This window comes from Sus scrofa, chromosome 5 (assembly GCF_054392235.1).
Source record: "Sus scrofa isolate SSC_HxYL_T2T_F1_AM1 chromosome 5, Sscrofa_HxYL_maternal_Yorkshire_Landrace_v2.0, whole genome shotgun sequence".
In the NCBI taxonomy this organism is placed as follows: domain Eukaryota; kingdom Metazoa; phylum Chordata; class Mammalia; order Artiodactyla; family Suidae; genus Sus; species Sus scrofa.
Window position 1 is genome coordinate 23,911,379 of NC_139387.1, and position 22,576 is coordinate 23,933,954.

The following is a 22,576-nucleotide window of genomic DNA, read 5'->3' on the forward strand; positions in this document are numbered from 1 at the left end:
TTTTTTGCTTTCATTACTTTAATATTCATCTTTCTTTTCACATGCCATTTTCATATAAATCTTTGCTCTAAAGAAGCTAATTTTCTTTATATCCCTCAATGGATATTTTTTCTCAACTCATTTCCTTTTCCTCTGAATATATGAATGAGGTCAACCTAAGTTTTTCAAAGTCTTTTTCATCTATTATTAGCCAAGCATTAAATTATTTCTATTTAAATTATATTGAATGTAGCATATAATGTAATCACTATTACCATGCTTTACTATACTTATTTACGACCTATGTAAGACATTCATTTATGTTTTTTGTAGTTCTACAATTTTATTGGTGCACACACTGTTTAATGAAAGGAATATAATGTAGTAGAGATTAACCATTAATCTCAATGATCAAGTTAGAAAAAATTTATCTTAATAAATGATTGTTATGTTAAATCACTCTCCATAGAAACTAGTTGTCTTACTGGTTTAGTTTGAAAATTTATATTGAGAGTGTGGTGAGGAGAGGACAAGATGGCGGAGGAGTAGGGGGACACGCTCGCCCTCTCCCAAAAACACAACAAAAAAAGCACATCTACAGAAGAAATGACTCGCACAGAACAGCAACCAATCGCTGGCAGAAGAACCTAAACTCCAATAATGGCAAGAAGTTCGTGACATTATTGGGCAGAACGGGAGAAGAGAGGAGAGTGAGAGAAGGTGAATCCCAGCGGGACGGGCGCTCCCGAAAGGGAACTGTGGAGGAGAAAGGGATCCCGCACCCTGGAAAGTCACCTACCGGGCGAAAGATCAAATGAACCAGAGGAATCCCCAGATGCAGAGAAGAGTGTAGCAGTAAGTCGGAGTACGGAAAAACCGATCAAGAACCCAACGGACCATCTGAACTACGGGCAGAGTCACCAAAAATTGAGACGCCTGGGTGGGGGCTGGGCACCGAGACCTCGCCTCCAAAGGTTAGTCCCCAAGAAAGGGCCGGGGGACGCCTGGGTGGGGGCTGGGCACCGAGACCTCAGCTCCAGAGATTAGTCCCCGGGCTAGGGGGGCGGGGAAGAGCGGAAACTGCTTGGGAGGTCTCTAAACCATTTGACGGGGCAGAGACTGCCTGGGAGACTAGAAAACAAAGCTGTCGCAGAGGAAGGGAGCAATACTCTAGGGGCGGGGATGTGGAAAGCCGCCTCAGAGGGAACCTGGGAGAAGAGCCTGGTCTGCGCCCGTACTGAGGAGGGGAGAGAAGAAGGGGCGGGTCCCCATAGAATACCCCCCACGCCACAGCAAGCTTACAGGCCCGCTAGCTAGCAGAAAGCTGTGCTTCCCAGTGCATTCCCTACCCCCACCCCCACCACCCCCTACGCTCTCGCCGGACCTGGGGCTGCCTGCCATCCAGGAGGGCTGGCCTCAACAATTGCCTGAAGCCTACCACCGCAGGGGCTGTCCCTGCACAGGCCTGCTTGCTCTTTGGAGGGGCTACACTTCCACAGAGCAGCACCAAACACCACCAGCCCCTGAGAAAAGGCCTGCAGCCCAGAAAAGCTAGAACAAGCCTAGCCAGGCCATGAATAGATCGGCCTAATTCTCCGACGGTTTTTCTGAGACGGGCTGCCCTGGGGAGGAGCCTCTTGGGTCTCCAAGGGCCTTGCTACCCGCCCAAGACCCCAGGGGGTGCTAAGACCTAGTGGACCAGCTGCATAGGACTGCCAGCTCCAGGCAGGACCCCCTGCAGCCCAGAAAAGCTGCAACAAGCCTGGCTGAATCGGGAAAAGATCTCAGACGGTCTTTCTGAATCGGGCTGCCCTGGGGAGGAGCCTCTTGGGTCTCCAAGGGCCCTGCTACCCGCCCAAGCCCCCAAGGGGTGCTGAGACCTAGTGGACCAGCTGCATAGGACTGCCAGCTCCAGGCAGGACCCCCTGCAGCCCAGAAAAGCTGCAACAAGCCTGGCTGAATCGGGAAAAGATCTCAGACGGTCTTTCTGAATCGGGCTGCCCTGGGGAGGAGCCTCTTGGGTCTCCAAGGGCCCTGCTACCCGCCCAAGACCCCAGGGGGTGCTGAGAACCAAGTTAAATCTGCTACCATTGTGGGGTGGACCTCCCAGTCCTGTCTGCCCTCAGGAAGTCCTCCTTTGCTTCAAAGAAACACTGTTAGTCCCATCAACACTCCAGAAAAGCCACACTGCCTCAAAAAAGATTGACCAACAACGCCAGCCTTCAGGAAATATTCCACGGCAGTGACAAGGCAAACACTGCCCGATCACGGAGAGTACAACTCCCTCAGGAGAAAGAAGACAACAAGCAAGATGAAGAAGCTGAGAAACCACCCCCAGTCAAACCAACAGGAGAACGCACCTAAAACAGTCAACAATGAAACAGATCTCGGCAGTCTGACAGACCTGGAGTTCAAAAGAGAAATAGTGAAAATACTGAAGGAATGAAGAGAAGATATGAACAGTAATGCAGATACCCTCAGAAAGGAACTAGAAAATATAAGGAGGAGCCAAGAAAAACTAGAACATTCATTTGCAGAGATGCAAACTGAACTAGGGGCAGTAAAAACCAGAATGAATAATGCAGAAGAACGAATCAGTGATATGGAAGATAGAATAATGGAAATCACTCAATCTGGTCAACAGACAGAAAACTGAATCAAAAAACTGGAAAGCAATATAAGAGACCTATGGGATAATATAAAGCGGGCCAATCTACGCATAATAGGAATTCCAGGAGGAGTAGAAAAAGATAAGGGAATGGAAAATATATTTGAAGAAATTATCGCTGGAAACTTCCCAAATCTAAAGGATACTGGATTCAAGATATAAGAAGCACAGAGGGCTCCAAACAAACTGAACCCAAACAGACCCACACCAAGACACATCATAATAAAAATGGCAAAAGTTAGTGATAAAGAAAGGATCCTAAAGGCAGCAAGAGAAAACCAGAATGTTACCTACAAGGGAACCCCCATAAGAATATCAGCTGATTTCTCTACAGAAACACTACAGGCCAGGAGGGAATGGCAAGAGATATTTAAAGTGCTCAAAGGAAAAAATATGCAACCTAGAATACTTTATCCAGCAAGAATATCATTTAAAATAGAAGGGGAAATAAAAATTTTTCCCAACAAACAAAAACTTAAGGAATATAGCAACACAAAACCCAGGTTAAAGGAAATATTGAAAGGGCTTCTCTAAACCAAAAAGAAAGGAAGGAAAGGGAAGAAAAAAAAAGAAAAAAAAAAAAGAAGAAGAGGAAGAACTAGGACTGAGGAAACCGCAATCAGAGAGAAGTCACTCAAATAAGCCAGCATACAGATTTAATCATGAACATGCTTCAAACAAAATAAAAGTAAAAAGAAAAAAATAAAAAAGAGTCATCAAAACCATAAAATGTGGGCAAGGGATGTTAGGAGGTAAATAACCCTTTTTGTTTATATGTATGTCTCTCTTCTTAATTTTAATATAGTAATGAAGGGTTTGAACGTACAAGACCATCAGGCTAAAACACACAATTATGGGAAGGGGTTAGCATACTTAAAAAACAGGGCAACCACAAGCCAAAACCAAATATTGCATTTGCAAAAAAGGAAAAAAAAATACACTCAAGCAGATAATAACAGGAGACCATCCAACCAAAAAAAAAAAAAAAAAAAAAATGGAGAACCATAGAATCAACTGGAACACGAGGATCAAATGGCAATAAATAATCATCTATCAATTATCACCTTAAATGTCAATGGACTGAATGCCCCAATCAAAAGACACAGAATGGCTGAGTGGATAAAAAGGCAAAAACCTTCAATATGCTGCCTACAAGAAACTCACCTTAGGACAAAAGATACATATAGATTGAAAATGAGAAAATATTCATGATGTTGATGTCAGAGAGTGTTTTGCCTATGTTTTCTTCTAGGAGTTTGATGGTGTCCTGTCGTATATTTAAGTCTTTCAGCCATTTGGAGTTTATTTTGGTGCATGGTGTGAGGGTGTGTTCTAGTTTCATTGCTTTGCATGCAGCTGTCCAGGTTTCCCAGCAATGCTTGCTGAATAGACTTTCCTTTTCCCATTTGATGTTCTTGCCTCCCTTGTCAAAGATTAATTGACCATAGGTGTCAGGGTTAATTTCCAGATTCTCTATTCTGTTCCATTGGTCTGTCTGTCTGTTTTGATACCAGTACCACACTGTTTTGATGACTGTGGCTTTGTAGTATTTCTTGAAGTCTGGGAGAGTTATGCCTCCTGCTTGGTTTTTGTTTCTCAGGATTGCTTTGGCGATTCTGGGTCTTTAAAGCAATAGAAACTAGAGCAAAAATAAACCCATGGGACCTCATCAAACTGAAAAGCTTTTGCACAGCAAAGGAAACCCAAAAGAAAACAAAAAGACAACTTACAGAATGGGAGAAAATAGTTTCAAATGATGCAACTGACAAGGGCTTAATCTCTAGAATATACAAGCAACTTATACAACTCAACAGCAAAAAAACCAATCAATCAATGGAAAAATGGGCAAAAGACCTGAATAGACATTTCTCCAAGGAAGATATACAGATGGCCAACAAACACATGAAAAAATGCTCAACATCGCTGATTATAAGAGAAATGCAAATCAAAACTACCATGAGATACCACCTCACACCAGTCAGAATGGCCATCATTAATAAATCCACAAATAACAAGTGCTGGAGGGGCTGTGGAGAAAAGGGAACCCTCCTGCACTGTTGGTGGGAATGTAAACTGGTACAGCCACTATGGAGAACAGTTTGGAGATACCTTAGAAATCTATACATAGAACTTCCATATGACCCTGCAATCCCACTCTTGGGCATCTATCCGGACAAAGCTCTACTTAAAAGAGACACATGCACCCGCATGTTCATTGCAGCACTATTCACAATAGCCAGGACATGGAAACAATCCAAATGTCCATCGACAGAGGATTGGATTCGGAAGATGTGGTATATATACACGATGGAATACTACTCAGCCATTAAAAAGGATGACATCATGCCATTTGCAGCAACATGGATGGAACTAGAGAATCTCATACTGAGTGAAATGAGCCAGAAAGACAAAGACAAATACCATATGACATCACTTATAACTGGAATCTAATATCCAGCACAAATGAACATCTCCTCAGAAAAGAAAATCAATCATGGACTTGGAGAAGAGACTTGTGGTTGCCTGATGGGAGGGGGAGGGAGTGGGAGGGATCGGGAGCTTGGGCTTATCAGTCACAACGTAGAATAGATTTACAAGGAGATCCCGCTGAATAGCATTGAGAACTATGTCTAGATACTCATGTTGCAACAGAAGAAATGGTGGGGGGAAAAACTGTAATTGTAATGTATACATGTAAGGATAACCTGACCCCCTTGCTGTACAGTGGGAAAATAAAATAAAATTTAATAAAAAAAAATAAAAAAAAAAAAAAAAAAAATAAAAAAAAAAGAAATGAAAAAAAAAAAAAAAAAAAAAAAAGAAAATGAAAGGGTGGGGAAAAGTATTTCACGCCAATAGACATGACAGAAAAGCAGGAGTCACAACGCTCATATCAGACAAAATAGACTTTAAAACAAAAGACATAAAGAAAGACAAAGAAGGACACTATTTAATGATTAAGGGATCCATCCAAGGAGAGGATGTTACTATCATCAACATATATGCCCCAAACATAGGAGCACCCAGATACATACAACAAATATTAACAGACATAAAGGGAGATATTGATGAGAATACAATCATAGTAGGAGACCTAAATACCCCCCCCCCCCACATCAATGGACAGATCCTCTAGACAGAAAACCAATAAAGCAACAGAGATCCTAAAGGAAACAATAGAAAAGTTAGACTTAATATCTTCAGGACACTACATCCAAAAAAAGCAGAATACACATTCTTCTCAAATGCTCATGGAACATTCTCAAGAATCGACCACATATTGGGACACAAAGCGAATCTCAATAAATTTAGGAGCATAGAAATGGTCTCAAGTATCTTCTCTGACCACAATGCCATGAAATTAGAAATCAACCACGGGAAAAGCAAAGAGAAAAAACCTACTCCATGAAGACTAAACAACATGCTACTAAAAAACCAATGGGTCAATGAGGAAATCAAGAAGGAAATTAAAAACTACCTTGAAACAAATGATAATGAAGACACAACCTCTCAAAATCTATGTGATGCTGCGAAAGCAGTGCTCAGAGGGAAATTTATAGCAATCCAGGCCTTTCTCAAAAAAGAAGAAAGATCCCAAATGGACAACTTAACCCTCCACCTAAACGAATTAGAAAAAGAAGAACAAAAAAGTCCTAAAGTCAGCAGAAGGAAGGAAATTATAAAGATCAAAGAAGAAATCAATAAAATAGAGACTCAAAGAACAATAGAGAAAATTAATAAAACCAAGAGCTGGTTCTTTGAAAAGGTGAACAAAATTGATAAACCCCTGGCCAGACTCACTAAAAAGAGGAGAGAAAGAACCCAAATCACCACAATTATAAATGAAAAAGGAGAAATCACAACGGATACAGCAGAAATACAAAAAGCCATAAGACAATACTATAAACAACTATATGGCAACAAGTTTGACAATCTGGAAGAAATGGACAATTTTCTAGAATCTTACAGCCTCCCAAAACTGAATCAAGCAGAAACAGACCAACTGAACAGACCCATCACTAGAAATGAAATTGAAGAGGTCATAAAATCACTCCCTACAAATAAAAGCCCAGGACCAGATGGCTTCACAGGTGAATTTTATCAAACATATAAAGAGGAATTGGTGCCCATCTTCCTTAAACTCTTTCAAAAGGTTGAAGAAGAAGGAACACTCCCAAAGACATTCTATGATGCCACCATCACCCTCATTCCAAAACCAGGCAGAGATACCACCAAAAAAGAAAACTATCGGCCAATATCATTGATGAATATAGATGCGAAAATTCTCAATCAAATCTTAGCCAACCGAATCCAACAACATATCAAAACAATTATACACCATGACCAGGTTGGGTTCATCCCAGGTTCACAAGGATGGTTCAACATACGCAAATCAATCAGCATCATACACCACATTAACAAAAAAAAGTCAAAAATCATATGATCATCTCAATAGACGCAGAAAAAGCATTTGACAAAGTTCAACATCCATTCATGATCAAGACCCTTGCCAAAGTGGGTATAGAGGGAACATTCCTGAATATAATCAAAGCCATTTATGATAAACCCACAGCAAATATAATACTCAATGGGGAAAAACTGAAAGCCTTCTCACTCAAATCTGGAACAAGACAGGGATGCCCACTCTCACCACTGCTCTTCAACATCGTTTTGGAAGTCTTAGCCACAGCAATTAGACAAACAAAAGAAATCAAAGGCATCCATATAGGAAGAGAAGAGATCAAACTGTCACTGTATGCAGACGACATGACACTGTACATAGAAAACCCTAAGGACTCAACCCCAAAACTCCTTGAACTGATTAATAAATTCAGCAAAGTATCAGGATCTAAGATGAACATTCAGAAGTCAGTTGCATTTCTGTATACCAGCAATGAAATATTAGAAAAGGAATACAAAAATACGATACCTTTTAAAATTGCACCTCACAAAACCAAATACCTCAGAATACACCTGACCAAGGAGGTAAAGGACCTATAGGCCGAGAACTATAAAACTTTAATCAAAGAAATCAAAGAAGATGTAAAGAAATGGAAAGATATTCCATGTTCCTGGATTGGGAAAATCAATATTGTGAAAATGGCCATCCTACCCAAAGCAATCTACAGATTCAATGCAATCCCTATCAAATTATCCAGGACATTTTTCACAGAACTGGAACAAACAATCCAAACATTTATATGGAACCACAAAAGACCCAGAATCGCCAAAGCAATCCTGAGAAACAAAAACCAAGCAGGAGGCATAACTCTCCCAGACTTCAAGAAATACTACAAAGCCACAGTCATCAGAAGAGTGTGGTACTGGTATCAAAACAGACAGACAGACCAATGGAACAGAATAGAGAATCCGGAAATAAACCCTGACACCTATGGTCAATTAATCTTTGACAAGGGAGGCAAGAACATAAAATGGGAAAAGGAAAGTCTATTCAGCAAGCATTGCTGGGAAACCTGGACAGCTGCATGCAAAGCAATGAAACTAGAACACACCCTCACACCATGCACAAAAATAAACTCCAAATGGCTGAAAGACTTCAATATACGACAGGACACCATCAAACTCCTGGAAGAGAACATAGGCAAAACACTCTCTGACATCAACATCATGAATATTTTCTCAGGTCAGTCTCCCAAAGCAACAGAAATTAGAGCAAAAATAAACCCATGGGACCTCATCAAACTGAAAAGCTTTTGCACAGCAAAGGAAACCCAAAAGAAAACAAAAAGACAACTTTCAGAATGGGAGAAAATAGTTTCAAATGATGCAACTGACAAGGGCTTAATCTCTAGAATATATAAGCAACTTATACAACTCAACATCAAAAAAACCAATCAATCAATGGAAAAATGGGCAAAAGACCTGAATAGACTGTTCTCCAAAGAAGATACACAGATGGCCAGCAAACACATGAAAAAATGCTCAACATCGCTGATTATAAGAGAAATGCAAATCAAAACTACCATGAGATACCACCTCACACCAGTCAGAATGGCCATCATTAATAAATCCACAAATAACAAGTGCTGGAGGGGCTGTGGAGAAAAGGGAACCCTCCTGCACTGCTGGTGGGAATGTCAACTGGTACAGCCACTATGGAGAACAGTTTGGAGATACCTTAGACATCTATACATAGAACTTCCATATGACCCCGCAATCCCACTCTTGGGCATCTAGCCAGACAAAACCCTACTTAAAAGAGACACATGCACCCGCATGTTCATTGCAGCACTATTCACAATAGCCAGGACATGGAAACAACCCAAATGTCCATCGACAGAGGATTGGATTCGGAAGATGTGGTATATATACACAATGGAATACTACTCAGCCATTAAAAAGGATGACATCATGCCATTTGCAGCAACATGGATGGAACTAGAGAATCTCATGCTGAGTGAAATGAGCCAGAAAGACAAAGACAAATACCATATGATATCACTTATAACTGGAATCTAATATCCAGCACAAATGAACATCTCCTCAGAAGAGAAAATCATGGACTTGGAGAAGAGACTTGTGGTTGCCTGATGGGAGGGGGAGGGAGTGGGAGGGATCGGGAGCTTGGGCTTATCAGACACAACCTAGAATAGATTTACAATGAGATCCCGCTGAATAGCATTGAGAACTATGTCTAGATACTCATGTTGCAACAGAAGAAATGGTGGGGGAAAAACTGTAATTGTAATGTATACATGTAAGGATAACCTGACCCCCTTGCTGTACAGTGGGAAAATAAAATAAAAAAAAAAAGAAAATTTATATTGAAGTACACTAGTTATTTGGTGATTCCATCCCCTAAAACCTCCATTCAATAGTTTGGGATACTGCCCAAATTTATTGGTGACTATGTAAGTAACAGTAAATAAGGGTAATGATGTTGACACATTGTATTTATTCTTTTCAGATTGTCATAAATATAGACATGTAGTTATATAGCTATGATTCCTACCAGCAAAGCCAAAATAGTATAATAAACTAAACATTATCTTAAGAATTTTTAAATTGTAGGTCATAGTCTGAATTTGACTGACTCAAATCAATTTCTGTGTCATCACCAAAATTTTTAAATATTAAAAACAGGAATTCCCGTCGTGGGGCAGCAGAAACTAATCTGACGGGGAACCATGAGGTTGCGGATTCAATCCCTGGCCTTGCTCAGTGGGTTAAGGATCCGGCGTTGCTGTGAGCTGTGGTGTGGGTTGCAGACACGGCTCGGATCTGGCGTTGCTGTGGCTCTTGTGTAGGCTGGCGGCTACAGCTCCAATTAGACCCCTAGCCTGGGAACCTCCATGTGCCATTGATGTGGCCCTAAAAGGACAAAAGACCAAAAAAATATTAAAAACAGCAAAAATATTTTCATAGATATATACCATGTTTCATGAAAATTTTCTACAAATATGTATACATTAAACCATAATTTCTTTTTCATTTCCTTTTCATTTTAACCATGGGTCTTGATTTGAATAAAACATTTTTTAAAATTTTACTGGAGGATAATTGAGGATAGAATAAGTTTCAGGTGTACATCAGAGTGAATCAGTTATAAATATATATATATATATGCATAAATGTGTATATATATATTTATATCCATTCTTTTTCTCCCATATAGGTTATGGAATAAAACCTGTTTGAAAAATACTACTTAATAAAGCAGAATAAAATGTAGGGGAAAATACATATAGTACGAAGTTTACTGAACAATTTTACAGATTTTGGTACAACTTAATAAACTGGAATGTAAAAGATATATGTCATGAATATGATTTCAGTACAATGTTGGTTGTTAAAATAATTGGTTACATGTTTTCATTATCATTTTTAACCTTTTTATTTTTATTTTTTGTCTTTCGTCCTTTTTAGGGCTGCACTCATGGCATTTGGGGATTCCCAGGCTAGGGGTCTAATCAGAGCTGTAGCTGCTGGCCTTCACCAGAGCCACAGCAACGCCAGATCCGAGCCACATCTGCAACCCACACCACAGCTCACGGCAACACCAGATCCTTATCCCACTGAGCAATGCCAGGGATCAAACCCACAACCTCATGGTTCCTAGTCGGATTCGCTTCCGCTGCACCAGGACGAGAACTCCTAACCTTTTCCCATTTTGAGAAAATAGATCTAATAATCCTAGGGTACTATCTAATTTTCAGAAATTTTAAGAGCACAGAAAACAAACAAAAAAACCACTTATAATTTATTGAGACAATCCAATAGAAGTAAAACCGGAGGTTCTCTCAATAATCTTTTGAGTTTTGATTCTGTTATGTGTCAAGCTGGATGAATTTGCATAAAAATACATACTCTCTGGATTAAACCACTAATTAATTATTCAGGTATTATGAATGTTTTACTTACGTATTTTAAACTGTCCCATCTACTACTTATTTACCAAAGAGGATGATAAGGATCTAGTACATTTAATCTAAGATGTCCCCATTCTTACTTCTTCCCATTCTCAGGCAAGTTAAAATTACATCATCTGTCTTCTCTGTTATTTCAGGTAGTCTATGAAATACTACTTCACATCATATCTATTAAAACCACTACGTAGGCCTCTTTATTCTGAAACCCTAGGTAGTTTACTACTGCTGCATTTTCTTTTTATTAAATTGGGTCTCTAACAAGTAACATAGATTTTTATTTTTTTGTGATTTTTATTTTCTCTAGTACAGGTGATTTGCATTGTTCTGTCAATTTCTACTGCACAGCAAAGTGATCTAGTCATACATATATGTATACTTTTTTTTTCTCACATCATTCTCCATCATTTTCCATCACAAGTGACTAGAGTGCTATACAGCAGGATCTCATTGCTCATCCACTCCAAATGCAATAGTTTGTATCTATTAACCCAAGACTCCCAGTCCATCCTACTCCCTCCCCCTACACCTGGTAACCACAGGTCTGTTTTCCAAGTCCATGAGTTTCTTTTCTGTAGAAAGATTCATTTATGCCATATATTAGGTTCCAGATATAAGTCATATCATAGGGTATTTGCCTTTCTCCTTCTGACTTACTTCTCTTAGGATGAGAATCTCTAGTTCCATCCATGTTGCTGCAACATGGCATTAGTTTGTTCTTTTTATGGCTGAGTAGTATTCCATTGTGTATATATACCACATCTTCCTAATCCAATCATCTGTCAATGGACATTTAGGTTATTTCCATGTCTTGGCTACTGTGAAGAGTCCTGCAATGAACATGTGGGTGCATGTGTCTTCTTCAAGGAAAGTTTTGTCTGGATATATGCCCAAGAGAGGGATTGCTGAGTCATATGGTTGTTCTACGTTTAGTTTTCTGAGGTACTTCCATACTGTCTTCCACAGTGGTTGTACCAATTTACATTCCCACCAACAGTGTAAGAGGGTTCCCTTTTCTCCACACCCTCTCCAGCATTTGTTATTTGTTGACCTGTTAATGATGGCCATTCTGACAGGTGGGAGGTGGTATCTTCTGGTAGTTTTGATTTGCATTTCTCTAATAGCAGTGTGGTATCAAAACAGACATAGAGACCAGTGGAACAGAAAAGAGAACCCAGAAATAAACCCAGACACCCAGTCACTTAATCTTCAACAAAGGAGGCAAGAATATAAAATGGAAAAAGAGGTACTGGGAAAACTGGACAATTGCATGTAAATCAATGAAACTGGAACACACCCTCACACGAGGCACAAAAATAAACTTAAAATAGCTGAAAGACTTAAACCTAACACAAAACACCATAAAACTCATAGAAGAGAGCATAGGGAAAACATTCTCTGACATCGACCAGACAAATGTTTTCTTAGGTCAGTCCCCCAAGGCAACAGAAATAAACGCAAAAATAAACCAATGGGACCTAATCAAACTGACAAGCTTTTGCACAGCAAAGGAAACCATAAAAAAAAAAAAAGACAACCTATGGAATGGGAAAAGATAGTTTCAGATGATGAAACTGACAAGGGCTTAATCTCTAAAATATACAAACAACTTATACAACTCAACAGCAAAAAAAGCCAACAACCCAATTGAAAAATGGACAAAGACCTGAATAGACATTCCTCCAAGGAAGATATACAGAAGGCTAACAAGCACATGAAAAAATGCTCAATATCACTGATTATTAATCAAAGAGGAAATCAATAAAATAGAGATTCAAAAAACAATAGACAAAATCAGTCAAACCAAGAGCTGGTTCTTTGAAAAGGTAAACAAAATTGAAAAACCCCTGGCCAGACTCACTAAGAAGAGGAGAGAAAGAACCCAAATAAACAAAATTAGAAATGAAAAAGGAGAAATCACAACAGATACTGCAGAAACACAAAATACCATAAGAGAATACTATGAACAACTATATGCCAACAAACTTGACGATCTGGAAGAAATGGACTGTTTTCTAGAATCCTACAGCCTGCCAAAACTGAATCAAGAAGAAACAGACCTACTGAACAGACCAATCACTAGAAATGAAATTGAAGAGGTCATAAAATCACTCCCTACAAATAAAAGCCCAGGACCAGATGGCTTCACAGGCAAATTCTATCAAACATATAAAGAGGACCTGGTGCCCATCCTCCATAAACTTTTTCAAAAGGTTGAAGAAGAAGAAACACTCCCAAAGACATTCTGTGATGCCACCATCACCCTCATTCCAAAACCAAAGAAACCACCAAAAAAGAAAACTATCGGCCAATATCTTTGATGAATATAGACACAAAAATTCTCAACCAAATCTTAGCCAACCGAATCCAACAACATATCAAAAAGATCATACACCATGAGCAGGTAGGGTTCATCCAAGGTTCACAAGGATGGTTCAACATGTGCAAATCAATCAATGTCATATACCACATCAACAAAAGAAAAGTCAAAAACCATATGATTATCTCAATAGATGCAGAAAAAGCATTTGACAAAGTCCAACATCCATTCATGACCAAAACTCTTGCCAAAGTGGGTATAGAGGGAACAATCCTGAACATGATCAAAGCCATTTATGATAAACCCACAGCAAATATAATACTCAATGGGGAAAAACTGAAAGCCTTCTCACTCAAATCTGGAACAAGACAGGGATGCCCACTCTCACCACTGCTCTTCAACATCGTTTTGGAAGTCCTAGCCACAGCAATTAGACAAACAAAAGAAATCAAAGGCATCCATATAGGAAGAGAAGAGATCAAACTGTCACTGTATGCAGACGACATGACACTGTACATAGAAAACCCTAAGGACTCAACCCCAAAACTCCTTGAACTGATTAATAAATTCAGCAAAGTATCAGGATCTAAGATGAACATTCAGAAGTCAGTTGCATTTCTGTATACCAGCAATGAAATATTAGAAAAGGAATACAAAAATACGATACCTTTTAAAATTGCACCTCACAAAACCAAATACCTCAGAATACACCTGACCAAGGAGGTAAAGGACCTATAGGCCGAGAACTATAAAACTTTAATCAAAGAAATCAAAGAAGATGTAAAGAAATGGAAAGATATTCCATGTTCCTGGATTGGGAAAATCAATATTGTGAAAATGGCCATCCTACCCAAAGCAATCTACAGATTCAATGCAATCCCTATCAAATTACCCAGGACATTTTTCACAGAACTGGAACAAACAATCCAAACATTTATATGGAACCACAAAAGACCCAGAATCACCAAAGCAATCCTGAGAAACAAAAACCAAGCAGGAGGCATCACTCTCCCAGACTTCAAGAAATACTACAAAGCCACAGTCATCAGAAGAGTGTGGTACTGGTATCAAAACAGACAGACAGACCAATGGAACAGAATAGAGAACCCAGAAATAAACCCTGACACCTATGGTCAATTAATCTTTGACAAGGGAGGCAAGAACATAAAATGGGAAAAGGAAAGTCTATACAGCAAGCATTGCTGGGAAACCTGGACAGCTGCATGCAAAGCAATGAAACTAGAACACACCCTCACACCATGCACAAAAATAAACTCCAAATGGCTGAAAGACTTACATATATGACAGGACACCATCAAACTCCTGGAAGAGAACATAGGCAAAACACTCTCTGACATCAACATCATGAATATTTTCTCAGGTCAGTCTCCCAAAGCAATAGAAATTAGAGCAAAAATAAACCCATGGGACCTCATCAAACTGAAAAGCTTTTGCACAGCAAAGGAAACCCAAAAGAAAACAAAAAGACAACTTTCAGAATGGGAGAAAATAGTTTCAAATGATGCAACTGACAAGGGCTTAATCTCTAGAATATATAAGCAACTTATACAACTCAATAGCAAAAAAGCCAATCAATCAATGGAAAAATGGGCAAAAGACCTGAATAGACTGTTCTCCAAGGAAGATATGCAGATGGCCAACAAACACATGAAAAAATGCTCAACATCGCTGATTATAAGAGAAATGCAAATCAAAACAATGATGAGATACCACCTCACACCAGTCAGAATGGCCATCATTAATAAGTCCACAAATAACAAGTGCTGGAGGGGCTGTGGAGAAAAGGGAACCCTCCTGCACTGTTGGTGGGAATGTAAGCTAGTACAGCCACTATGGAGAACAGTTTGGAGATACCTTAGAAATCTATACATTGCACTTCCATATGACCCTGCAATCCTGCTCTTGGGCGTATATCCGGACAAAACTCTACTTAAAAGAGACACATGCACCCGCATGTTCATTGCAGCACTATTCACAATAGCCAAGACATGGAAACAACCCAAATGTCCATCAACAGATGATTGGATTAGGAAGACATCGTATGTATACACAATGGAATACTACTCAGCCATAATAAAGAACGACATACCGGTGAGGAAGAAAGACTTGATAAATGGTAAGACTAGGCAGATTCCCTGAAGGCCACCTTAGGCTACATTTCTCAAATTTTCTCTGCCCATACCAAATTGAGGTATTTAACAACCAAACAGTGATTTGAGAGGGTTCAACTGTTGTTGGAGCTATAAAGAAAAAGGAGAGAACTAGTAAATTCAAAAATCCCAGGATATGTGAAAACTAGATAGGCAGGCTTATTTTTAAGGAGTGGTTAAATACATAGTGCATAAAATTTTCTATGTTCACCATTTTCAGTGTACAGTTCAGCAGTGTTATGTATATTAATGCTGTTGTGCAACCAAACTTCAGAACTTTTTATCTTGCAAAAGGAAATTCTATATCCATTAAAAAAAAAAAAAAAAGACTACCTATTTTCCCCTCCGTTAGCCTCTGGCAATCTCTGTTACACCTTCTTTTTCTGTAATTTGACTACTCTAAAAACCTCATATAACTAGAATCCTACAGTATTTGTGTTTTTTGACTGCTTATTTCACTTAACATAATATCCTCAAGGTTAATTTTCTTCCTTTGAGTCTGAGTTGTATTCGATATCAATGGACTCTTGAATTGCTTCCTCCTCCTACCTATTGTGAATAATGCTGCTGTGAACATGCTGTAAATGTGAATATCTCTTCAAGACACCTTTGGATTTATACTCAGAAAGAGAATTGCTGAATCATAAGATCTTTTTATTTTTAACATTTTTGAGGGAGCACCATACCATTTCCCATAGTAGCTGCACCATTTTACATTCCCACCAACAGTGCACAATGGTTTCATTTTCTCCACATTTCTATTTTTTTTTTTCTTTCAGTAAGAGTCATTCTAATGTATTCGAGGTGATATCTCATTGTGAATTTGGTATGCATTTCCCTAATGATCAGTGACATTGAGCATCTTTTCATAGGCTTGTTGGCCATTTGTATATCTTCCATGCAGCAATGGTGAAGTCCTTTACTCCCTTTTTAATCAGTTATTTCTTTTTTGTTGATCATGGAGTGAGATTTTAAGAATTGGTGTGTGCCTGTGTGCACATGTATTTTAAGTAACATTTTATGTTGTGTGCTATACTAAAGTTTTAGATGTAGAAAGGATTTAAACATTAATTTTTTTGCAATGCCAGTCACTACAACATTGATTTAGAAGGAGCTAAAAAAGCGGTCAGAATTCATTCAGATTTGGCTTTCCTGTGTCTTCAATTTTACTTCAATGAGAATATATACTTAAATTAGTGTGGTTGTTCCGTATCCTAATTATTTCACTCAGGTTTCCGTTTTTATGTAAATAAATATGCAATTACATCATTAAAAAAAAGAATGACATAATACCATTTATACCAACATGGATGGAACTAGAGACTCTCATACTGAGTGAAATAAGTCAGAAAGGCAAAGACAAATACCATATGATATCACTTATAACTGGAATCTAATATATGGCACAAATGAACATTTCCACAGAAAAGAAAATCATGGACTTGGAGAATAGACTTGTGGCTGCCTGATGGGAGAGGGAGGGAGTGGGAGGGATCAGGAGCTTGGGGTTATCGGATACAACTTGGAATGGATTTACAATGAGATCCTGCTGAATAGCATTGAGAACTATGTCTAGATACTTATATTGTAACAGAACAAAGGGTGGGAAAAAAATGTATACATGTAAGTGTATCTTGGCCCCCATATATACAGTGGAAAAATAAATAAATTAATTTTAAAAAGTCCATTTATCAGACTCCCTAAGGGATGGTTATACACAGACCTCTCAAAATTACTGATATATCAATTTTTTTTTTTTTTTTTTTTTTTTTGCCATTTCTTGGGCCGCTCCCACGGCATATGGAGGTTCCCAGGCTAGGGGTTGAATCGGAGCTGTAGCCACCAGCCTACGCCAGAGCCACACAAACGCGGGATCTGAGCCGCGTCTGCAACCTACACCACAGCTCATGGCAACGCCGGATCGTTAACCCACTGAGCAAGGGCAGGGATCGAACCCGCAACCTCATGGTTCCTAGTCGGATTCGTTAACCACTGCACCACGACGGGAACTCCTGATATATCAATTCTGAGTCCAAAATCACCATTCTGGCACACAGGTTCCTCCATGTTATTACGTCTTCTTAAAAGCATATCAAGTATTAGTTGCAGCATGTGTTTGAACAGTTCAAAATACGTCTTTTCCTTTACTGAGTGCTAACTGTTTCTAATAGCATATATTTATTGAACTTTAAGGTGTGGGTTATATAGTTCTCCTATTTCACATGTGAAGAAGCTGAGGCATAAAAAGTTTAGATATTCTGTGCAGCGTCCCAGACTGTGTGGTGAAGCTTTGAACGTGTCTCCCTGGTCTCCAAAATCACTGAGACGCCATCCTATATGCCCCAGGATATTTTTATTGACCTTCACTGCAACACTCATTATATACTATATAGCAATGTTGGGGTTATGATTTTGATTTATTTAGGCAATGCAAGCCTCTTAAAGTAAGTGTTGGGCCCCTCACAACGTCTGAAATAAGATAGATACACAACAAATATATATTTAATTAGTTAACAAATTACTTAACAGCATGGTATACTTATAGATGGCATATTTTATTCAAATCACAGTTTCTAGATACTGAGATGCAATAAGGAGTTATTTAAAAACTGAAATACGGATTGAGTGAGTAAGTTATTGTAGCAGGGTGAAAAGGAGTCATTAGGAAAATTAAAATGTACATGGGGATCTGAGCTACAAGATTCTTCAAGAAAGTCTCCTCCATGAAATAAGCAATGAGGCAGAAAAACATGTTCAGAAGAAATGCATGAAACATATTTTTTTGTTTGCTTTTATGGTGAGGTTACAATTTTTGGCCTTTCTATAATTGTTTTTTGGGAAAACACACCACCTTTTGTAGCATATCCCAGAAGACTTCTTTCACCTGCTGGTTCCTTAGGGTGTAAATGAAGGGATTTAGTAAAGGGGCAACGGAAGTGTACAGCAAAGCTACACCTTTGGATACAGTTACCCTTTCTCTTGCAGAGGGTTTCATATACATAAAGATACAACTACCATATGTCAGGGAGACAACAATCATGTGGGAAGTACAGGTGGAAAAAGCTTTGGTCCTTTGCTGTGTGGAAGGGAATTTCAGAATGTTCCTGATGATGTAAATGTAAGAAAGAATCACTAATATCAATGTGACTACAAGTGTCACCACAGCTAAGATAAAAGACATCAGTTCTAGGACTCGAGTATCTGTGCAAGAGATTTGTAGGATAGGAGAAGTTTCGCACATAAAGTGGTCAATTACTCTGGAAGCACAGAAGTCCAGCTTGAGTCCCATCACCAATGGGGGGAATATAATTAAGAATCCAGTTACCCAAGAGCTGAAGACAAGCTGATAGCACACTTTGCTATTCATGAGGATGGGGTAATGCAACGGTTTGCAGATGGCAACATAGCGGTCATAGGACATGGCAGCCAGAAGGTAAAACTCTGTAACTCCCAGTAAAAGAATAAAAAACAATTGAGCTGCACAATTGTTATATGAAATGGTTTTTTCTTTAGTCACAATGGTGACCAGGAATCTGGGAATACATACTGTTGTGAATATGATTTCCAAAAATGAGAAATTACGAAGAAAGAAATACATTGGTGTCTTGAGGCGAGGATCCAGCAGGGTGAGGAGAATAATGATTACGTTTCCCATGAGGCTCAATGTGTAATTGACAAATAGAAACAGGAAAATCACAATTTGTAATTGTGGGTCATCTGTCAAACCTAGGAGAATGAACTCTATTTCCATCGATTGGTTCTCCATTACTCGTTTGTGAATCTTATCATAGGAAAAGAAGACTAAAAGTTGAACATGAAACATATATATGAATAGAATATAACAATATAAATTAACATATATTTTAACCTATGTATGTAGAAATATATAGGAAGCTCAATACATATATATATATTCGCATAAATATACATAAATTAATCTAAATGAATTCACGTTTATAAGTACATATTAACTAAATCTATATTTTAACTATATACTTATGTAAATATATATCTCTGGGCAAAAGTTTCTCCCCAATCTGAAATTGCCAATGACGCATAATTACGGCTACATTCAATGCCAAATTCTTTCCCATCTATTAGTTCTCTTCATTACAATATTCTAATATTCTTCACAAGTTTTCCCCTGGAACTTGAGTGTTTTTGATTAATATGCATTTCTGACCATCCCTCCCAGGTGGACTCCACTCTACATGTATTATTTAAATAAAAGAATATCAGTTATTTTATATGCATATTCCTATCATTTTTATTTCACCTGTGCAGTGAATTAAGTTGGTTTGTCTTTGTAGAATGAGTATTAGAATGGTTTTAAAAAACCAGGATTGGAGTTCCCTCATGGCTCATCAGGTTAAGGATCTGGCATTGTCACTGCAGTGGCCAGCATGGCTGCTATGGTTTGGCTTTAATTCCTGGCCCAGGAACTTCCACATGCTGCAGGCACAGCTAAAAACAAAAACAAACCAAAAAAAAAAAAAATGCAATGGACTAAGAGTTCTATTATAATTCATTTGATGGTCAATGACTAAAGGAGTATTGATTTCCATTAAAAATCTATACCATATCTACCTAAAATATGGAGTTCCCATCATGGCTCAGTGGTTAACAAACCCGACTAGCATCTATGAGGACACGGCTTCGATCCCTGGCCTCACTCAATGGGTTAAGGATCAGGCGTTGCCTTGAGCTGTGGTGTAGGTCACAGATGCTGCTTGGATCGAGCATTGCTGTGGCTCTGGCGTAGTCCTGTGCCTACAGTTCCTATGGGACTCCTAGCCTGGGAACCTCCATATGCCATGGGCGCGGCTCTAAAAAAAAAAGAAAAAAAAAAAGACAAAAAAAATTTCTACTTAAAATAGTTTTGCAATCTTCTTTGCACTGCGATTACAACATTATTACTATCAATTTTCTTCATTGGATTTGCTCTACTCAAATGGATAGTTGTTTCCCAGTATATGTGACAAATAAAGCATTACAAAACTGAATATTTTAAGGAAAAATATTGTGTCATTTTACTGCAGTTAATCTTTTGAGATGTACTGCTATAGGTGTCTACATAATTTGGGACACTATTTATCTTACATCTTCCATATTCTTTCTTTTTTAATGTTCATTTCTTTTATCTTTTTAATTACTCAAATGAATTTATCACATCTGAATACCTCAGAAACTGTAATACTCCCTACTTTTCTACATATAAGATTTCTATTTACTTCCATGTTGTACTAACCCCCTTTATGTTAAAACGTGTTAGTCTGTTTCTTTATATACATTAAAAGTAGTGAATTACTAAACCATTCTTTGAAAAATGCATCTTGTTACACTTGTATTATTAATGTTACTCTCTTGTCTACTTAATTTTTATCTTTTTGAAAAAAAATTAAACTAAGTCTTCAATGCTTCATGTGATTTTCCAAAGCAGATATTAGAGAACAGCTTTAGTGTTTTTAATGGCAACTAAAGATATGTGGTCTTAAGCTATTAAGTGGCCACAAGCATTTATTGTAAAACATCTATATTTATATCCTTGCAATCAAACTCTGATCTTTGCCCTTTATCTGATTTGAAGAGGTGTGTTTTATGATTTAGTCATACAATTTCTCTTGTCATGTGGGTCTAACAGACTGTTCTAGAATTACATTATCTCAGATTTTAAAGAAGAATTGCCAGTATTTTCTTCACAGTACTTTATCCAGGACCATAGTTAATTCATAAAGAGAATCAAAGGAAGTGAAAATTAGATATTACTGTGTGTACATAAAATAGATTACAACTCCTGTTAATAAGCAAACCATAAAAAGATGCTATCATTATAAAAATTTTAAACATAAAAATTCCACAATCAAATTTAATTTCCTGAATTTGACTGACTGTGCATTTGACTTAATTTCAGATTCTGAACTTGTTAAAATTATAGTTGACTTACCTTCTTGGATCTCCTGGATCTTTTGTTTCCCTATGTGTGCATGGAACAGCCATATGCTAACATAACAAATTTTGACATTACTCTCTTTTACAATCATATTTTACTATCTAACCTGGATGTTTATTAGCAGTGATTTTTCACACAATGTGTACATATCATGTGTTAGTAAATATTTTTCCACATTCCTTCATATCTATACTTTGCCCTTAGAAATCAGGTGCCAATAACTATAGTAGACTTCCAACTTCTAGTCTGAATAAACTGTACTTTGCGAAATTTTGTTCCTACAATTGCTGTCATTGCAAACCTCAAAATAGTTATTTTTCAAAGTAAACTGAAATAATATAAAATAGAAGGAGAGCACTGAAAACAATCCCGGGGCATTATATAATGAGAGATAAGCCACCGTTCTAAGAAAGAGATTCCACATTGCCATCTGGGTGCTTATAAAAATGCTGTGTTTTTATCATTTTTTTACTTACTACATTCCCAAGAGATCTACTGAGATAAAACATAGGGAAAAAAAATCTCTTCTCTGGGGATCAGAGTTCCAAAAGAATTAATTATTGCCAGTGAAAAAACACCATTGTAATCTACTTTAAACAAAAGCTAAAGTTAAAGTATCCCAGAGCAGTGTCTTAAGCGGTTTAGAAAAATCAAAGTAATGTGACCTCATCATAAGGTCACTGGTCTGGGGCAACATTCAAAAATCCCAAGCCAGTTTTCAGCAACGCAAGACACTGCCATGCTTCCAATTAGCAGTAGAAGCAATTTTAGACTTTATTGTAAACTGTTTTACATTTGGGCATGTAGTGATGTATATACATTATTCATACTTCATAATTAAGAATCATTTTTAATAGATTTCTGAGATGAGGCTTGGGGTAGATTTTGATGAAATTATTTTTGATCCCTCAAGTGAACTGAATTTATCTATGAAATGCATTTTATGTTAATGCTTATTCCTGGAGGCAGTCCAAAGTTTATCAGCTGGTGAATGGAAAAGGGAATTGTGGTATACACACACAAAGGAGTCCAGTATACACACACAAACGAGTAAAGTATACACACACAAAGGAGCGCAGTATACACACACAAATGAGTAAA

General features: G+C 38.1%; 2 protein-coding genes across 2 annotated transcripts in view; one reads left to right on the plus strand and one right to left on the minus strand.

Moving 5' to 3' along the window:
• Positions 1 to 22,576, plus strand: part of LOC146403237 (olfactory receptor 6C3-like) — a 555,083-nt gene that overhangs the window by 31,425 nt on the left and 501,082 nt on the right. The window lies entirely within an intron of this gene.
• On the minus strand, positions 16,467 to 22,379 carry LOC100156296 (olfactory receptor 6C6). Its single transcript, XM_084955884.1, has one exon. It carries the CDS (start codon positions 19,346 to 19,348, stop codon positions 18,347 to 18,349), a length of 1,002 nt encoding a protein of 333 aa, XP_084812010.1. The 5' UTR covers positions 19,349 to 22,379; the 3' UTR covers positions 16,467 to 18,346.

Coding starts and splice junctions, on each gene's coding strand:
- LOC100156296 (XM_084955884.1), bottom strand. CDS start 19,348: ATGTTTCATGTTCAACTTTTAGTCTTCTTTTCCTATGATAAGATTCAC.